We start from the raw sequence: 7405 nt of genomic DNA on the forward strand, positions 1-7405 counted from the left end.
CATTTAGACAGAATCTAAATATATATATATATATATATATATATATATATATATATATATATATATATATATATATATATATATATATATATATATATATATATAAATATATATAACAGGTGATGCGGAAGTTATCGGACAAAATAAAAACGTCAATAACTTATTTATAAATAAAAAAACAAACTACTATTATATTTTTTTTAAATATAGCATTTATCTTTTAATAAAAATATATTATTTTTTATATGAAAAAACACCACCATCTGCAATTGATCTCAATTTTGCTCTGACGTCTTTCATATGCGACTGTAAAAAGTTTAAATCAATTTCTTGTAGTTTTAGTTTAATGCGATCAATCAAAGCTTGCTCTGTTGAAGCTTGCCAATCTCCCTCGTAAACCTTCTGTGCCAAATGTCCCCAACAATTTTCAATTGGTTGTGCTTGAGGCACATTTGGGGGATTGGATTCTTTATCAACGTAATAGACATATTGGTCCATCCAATTTAGAGAATCTTTAGAATAATGAGAACTTGCTAAATCTGGCCAAAATAAATAGTTAAAATCTCCATGATACTTGTGAATAAATGGAAGAAGTCGCTTTTCTAAACATTCATTAATATAGATTGATGAATTGATAGCTACAGCCTTGGAAGTGCGAAGCAATGGCTCGGACATACCACGGTCAGATATGGCTATCCACATTATTAATTTTTTTAGAAATTTCTCTTTTCCTTTAAAACGAACACTTTCTGGGCATGTCTTTTTGTTGTTTGTGTAGTATCCAGAATTTCCAGGCATGTTGTCCCCTGCAAAACAAAAGTATTTTTCGTCATCAATGACTAGAAGCGATTTTGTGTTATAGAGTTGGTTAACTAGTTTCCTGCTTCTTTTTTTTGCTTTTATTTGTTGTTCTATAGTGTATTTTGGAGTCTTTTCACGTTTTCTATATTTAATATTCAATTTTTTTAACTGACGACCAATTGTCGATTGATTTACACCGAATTTAATACCTATTTTTCTCTGACCGACCCCTTTTCGATTGTTGACAAGTCTCGTTAATTCCGCTTTCTTTTCTCTAGTCCAGGATGTCGGACGACCAGGGTGCTTTCTATCAGAAAACGATTGAACAGTTTCAAGTCTTTTTAGGTTATCATATATTGTACTTCGAGCAAATCCTTCTTTTTCAAAATGATTTACGATTTTTTTTTTTTTTATATTAGGTTTATTTACAAAAAACATTTTTAGTCGCTTTCGAAAAGATTCTCGTTACGCTGCATTTAACCTCATTTTAAATAATTGTGTTTCAAATAATAAAGTTTATATTTTATAGAACGTTTATACCTACGTATAAAACCACAAAAACTAATTATTATGCTCAAATAATGAAATTAGGATTTGTCCGATAACTTCCGCATCATCCGTTATATATATATATATATATATATATATATATATATATATATATATATATATATATATATATATATATATATATATATATATATACAGAATCTAAATATATATATGTATATATATATATATATATAGACAGAATCTAAATATATATATATATATATATATATATATATATATATATATATACATATATATATATATATATATATATATATATATATATATATATATAAAAGACAGAGTCTAAATAAAGTTATTAACTCTGTATGTTGCAATTTTTCTTTCACTAGATCAGCATATATACGCAAGGTTGAAAAATTGATTGGAGTAAATTATTTAGCAATAAGAAGTACGATAAATCTACAGAAGAAATAAAGGTAACACAAGGGATTATAGATTTAAGTAAAGATGTAAGTATAAGAGATAAAAGTATCATTGTTTTTGGTATACAAAATTCAACTGATTCGGATGCTGGAAATAGAAAAAAATTTGATGAAAATATTCTTAAAATTTTTTTTTCTGAAATTAAATCTTGACAAAATAAAAAGAATCCAAAAATACAAATGGAAATAACACAAAAATCGAAACAAGTGTTGGTCGAATTACCTGGTAGTTCAGATAAATTTGCAATATTAAAAGCTGCCAAGCAACTAAAAGATTCTGAAAGTTTTTAAAAAGTATCTGTTCATTCAGATCAGAATGAATTAGAAAGAAAATTTACAAAGAGCTTGATCTTAAAAAGAAATAAACTAAATGAAGAGCTAAATTCGAAAGGTCAGTTAAATAATCCCTTTCGATTTGGAATCAGAAATAATGAAGATAAAAAGATCAGATCAAATTAGTCAAAAAATAAACCAAAACAGTTAAGACAAATTTAAATCAATGTATGAATGATAATATTTCTGTTTGCAAACCACTTGGTTCACTGAACATTAATACAATGCTGGTTGATTCAAATATTAATAGTAAAAAAGTACATCTGAGTAGTCATTTTTTAAACTGTTTTTATACAAACGACACATTACTGAATAACAAATTTGATGAGTTAATTTACGAAACAGCTTGTAATCAGATGCAAATTATTATGCTTTATGAAACCTGGTGAACTGATAAATCAGCAACAAATATTGAAGGTTTTAACTCATAGAAAAGATCGTGGACATATTAGAGGAGGAGGAGCTTGTATATACATAAAAAGTACAATAAAATCTTATCCTGTGACTGAAATCTGTTTAGTTGATTATGCCATCGAACGATTATGGTGTTCAGTTGAGATTGTTCTGGAAAATATCTAATGTGGATGTATATATAGAACAGGTGCTAGCGATATATTAAGTCGCCAGAAAATAACTAAATCTATTCGACATGCTTATAAAGCTTTGAAAAATGGTAAATACACTGGGATTCTAATCTGTGGAGATTTTTTTATTAGACTTGGTCCTCACAGAAAATAGAAATTGGTTTTTTTTTGAATCACTTACCTCCCTTAGGTGGAATTAAAAATGGACACCATATATTGAATTTCAAATATTTTTATAAAAACAACAATATGGATCAAAAAGCAAAAATAAAAACAAAATTATTATATATTAATGGAAGTTATAAAGAACTTTCAAAATATTTTACAAGTTTTGATTGGGAAAATGAGTTTAAAGATTTAAATGCTAGTCAAGTTTATAAAAAATGGCTAAATATATATCCTACTGAATGTGGTAAATTTATTCCAATTATAAGTTACAATACCAGTAAAAAATATGCTCCATTGATGACTAAAGAACTTCGAAAAATGGTTAAGTTAAAGAAAAGGTTATGGTATATTATTACAAATGCAGGCATTCAAGATTTTAACAAACTGACATGGTAAATAGCTATAAAACATTGAATAAAAATGTAAAAAAAGTCAATAAAGATATAAGAGCTTTTGAATTAAATCTGGCTAAAAACTCAAAGAACAACCCTAAAAGTGTTTATGCATATTTAAATAGTAAAATAGTTATAAAAGATTTAACTAAAGCACTCAAAACCTTTGATAGTTCAATTATAACAAATGAATTCTCTTTATCTATCAAATTGTTTAAATGAGTAATTGTTTGAACCAGTATTTTTTAAAAATGAGGTATTAGACCATGTAACTTTTCCTTCAAAATGTAATCTTTATTGTAGCGATTCAAGTTTTAATGACACTGATGTTAAATATCAGTTAGTAAACCTTAATGTTAATAAAGCAATCGATGTTGACAAAGTTCATCCTCGTGTTCTCCAAAAATGTTCAAAATCACTTTCTCATCCATTATCACTGATCTTTAAAGAGTACTTTTATAGTGGTTTTATACCAAACGAATGGTTGACTGCAAACATAACTCCACTATTCAAGAAAGGAGATAAGTTAGATCTTTCAAACTATCGACCAATATCAATAACATCAATAGTATGCAAGGTTATGGAGAAAATTATTCACAATGTTATGATGAACCATTTGGCTTTAGATAAGTTATTAGCAAGTGAACAGCATGGATTTGTTAATGGTAAAAATTTTTGTTCCAATTTATTAGAAACTTTAGATTTTATAACAAACAAAATTGAAACTTGTAATAATATTGGTATAATATTTTTGGACTTTGCAAAAGCCTTTGTTTATCGAAATTATGCTGCAAGCTTTATGGTTATGGTTTTCAATCCTATATCCTACAATGGTGTAAATCATTTCTCAGTAATAGAAAACAACGAGTAGTTCTGGGTGAGTTTGTTTCAGATTGGCAGAAAGTCACAAGTGGAGTTCCCCAAGGTTCTGTCCTCGGTCCACTCCTGTTTATCATATTTATAAATGACTTCAAAGTAAACATACTAAATAAATTAGAATTAAATTTGCAGATGATACAAAAATAATGTCAGTAAATAATAATGAAAGTAACAACAATGCTCAAGACTTGAATAAGTTGTTAGACTGGTCAAATAAATGATCTATTAAATTCAACGGAGAAAAGTGTAAAACAATGCACATTGGTAACTTGAATCCTTAATTTAGTTACAAATTAGAAGATCACATTTTGCAAAAAATAGAAGTTGAAAGAGATTTAGGTGTGATAATATCAAATGACCTCAAATGGGAAAAGCATGTTATCAGTGTAACAAATAAGGCAAATCAAACACTGGGTTTTTTAAAACACGGATTTAAATATGTTGATGTTTCCATATTAAAGTTGTTATACAAGTCAACAATTAGGCCACACCTTGAATATGCAGCATCTGTATGGAGCCAATTTTGTGCTAAAGATTTTAAGAGACTTAAAAATGTACAGCGGAGATCGATAAGGATCAAGAAAGATAAGAACCACTGAAAGGTATCTGTTATGAAGAAAGGAGGAAAATATTAGGTTTACAAACTTTACAAGAAAGGAGAAGAAGAGGCGACTTAATAGAAATGTTTAAAATATTAAATTTAACTGAATATATTAAATTTGAAGAGCCTATGAGTTTTTATAACAGTATGTCCAGATATCGTCATTATAAAAGACTTCATCGACAATATACCAAGAAATTATGCAAGTATCATTATTTAACAAACGGAGTGGTCGACGATTTGAATTTACTGTCACAGAATGCAATCGATTCTGCAAACAAAAACACGTTCAAAAATAGAATAGACAAAATTTTGAACTTTTGATACCAAACTCTATTAACGAATTTTTTTAAATTTTATTTACGAAGTTTTACATATAACGGCTAGTACAGTCAAAACTCTATGTAGTTTTGACTCACCAAACTTAAATAGTTTGTTCAGCAGTTTTTATTTCAAATTATATTATATTATACATATATATATATATATATATATATATATATATATATATATATATATATATATATATATATATATATATATATATATATATATATATTATATATATATATATATATACAACAGCAATATATATATATATATATATATATATATATATATATATATATATATATATATATTGCTGTTGTATGGTTTAGTATTAAAAATACTAAACTCTTGATTGTTGTAAAGTGCTCAATATTTAAGAAAATATATATTTTTTCAAAAGCAGAGCGTTTTATAATTAAATTTTAGAAAAAACAACTTTTAATGGAACTTAAAGGTACTTTTTGGTTGATGATTGCCGATAGGCATGAAACTTTAAGTTCCATTAAAAGTTGCTTTTTCTAAAATTTAATTTTATATATATATATATATATATATATATATATATATATATATATATATATATATATATATATATATATATATGTATATATATATATATATATATATATATATATATATATATATATATATATATATATGTATACATATATATATATGTATACATATATATATATATATATGTATACATATATATACATTTATATATATATATATATATATATATATATATATATATATATATATATATATATATATATAATATATATATATATATATATATATATATATATATATATATATATATATATATATATATTAGGGTGGAGCGATTTTCATAGCAAAAAAAACAGAGTTTAAAAACTAATATTACTGAGACACGAATCAATGTCTATTAATTATAAGATAAAAGTAAAAAAATATTTTTTGATTTTGATGGGATCTTGAGGGTCCTTTTGAGGGTTTAAATTCTTGACAGGTCCTAATATTTTTGAATTTTTTTTTTCCAAACCATATCAACCTTGGACTCAAAAAAAGCAGAAAAAAATGCTTGTTTCATAAATAATAACTTTATTAAAAAAACATTTTAGTGAAAAAAATACTTGCAAAAATATACCTTAAAACCCCCGTTTTGTTGAGGACGGGGGTTTTTAATGAAAAAAACAACTCTACTTTTTTAATTTTAATTTTTTAATAAAAACAAATATTATTTTCAAAATCAGCATATTATTTTGCTTCTTTTAAGTATCAAGTTGATATAGTTTAGAAAAAGAAAATTTAAACAATATTAGGACCCATCAAAAATTTAGAATCCAAAGAGGAACCTCAAGAACTCATCTAAACTAAAAATAAAAAGAGTAAGGTTCTTTTTTCACCAAAAGATATTGATTTGCTGCTCAGGCAAATCAAATTTCAAAAATTTTCAAAATCGCTCCACCCAAATATATATATATATATATATATATATATATATATATATATATATATATATATATATATATATATATATATATATATATATATATATATATATATATATATCCGTTGTAAAACACCCCTGCAAATACATTATTGAATAGATAAAGTCTATCTTTTTTTTCATTTTTTTTTTCAAGTATATCATGATTGCCTTTTCCAATATTGTTTAGTATATCAAGATTTGTTGAATTTTTAATTACAAGATTTTTATTGTCGTGTGATGAATATTTGTAAAACTTCTTCTTTGACCCACGTGCAGCAACTTTGAAACAATCTCAGCCGTTTTAGGCAAGTAGGATAGTTTTGAAGGTCATACTAGTCACTTACGTGTATGTACATACATAACATCATATGTGCATATAGAACATTTGTATTTGCGCGGAGTGTTGCTACATCGACAATCTTTTAGCCTGACTCGCAACAAAGTGCTGCTACATTGACTGACAAATAGCCTGACTCGCAACGGAGTGCTGCTACATCGACTGAGGGTTTGGTTGGGGCAGGCAGTCTATCAATAAATAAATAAAAAATTCCGGTCTTGCGTTTTAATTTTTACTTTTTGTCAACAAAATACTGAAAAACTTTCTGACAATCAGTTAGAGTTCTATATAGATATATATATATATATATATATATATATATATATATATATATATATATATATATATATATATATATATATATATATATATATATATATATATATATATATGTATATATATATATATATTAGGGTGGTCCGTATTTTCGAAAGTTCTTGTTTTTTCAAAATTATTTGTAATTTTGTTCAGTTACACCAAAACATTAAAAATACAAAATTTC

At 25.2% G+C, this 7405-nt stretch overlaps 1 protein-coding gene across 1 annotated transcript; it reads right to left on the reverse strand.

Annotated features, from left to right (window-relative positions):
* Window positions 1-234: 234 nt before the first annotated feature.
* Window positions 235-1239, reverse strand: LOC136089933 (uncharacterized). Its single transcript, XM_065816033.1, has one exon. It carries the CDS (start codon window positions 1237-1239, stop codon window positions 235-237), a length of 1005 nt encoding a protein of 334 aa, XP_065672105.1.
* Window positions 1240-7405: the final 6166 nt, after the last annotated feature.

Source organism: Hydra vulgaris, chromosome 13, assembly GCF_038396675.1.
Source record: "Hydra vulgaris chromosome 13, alternate assembly HydraT2T_AEP".
Lineage (NCBI taxonomy): Eukaryota > Metazoa > Cnidaria > Hydrozoa > Anthoathecata > Hydridae > Hydra > Hydra vulgaris.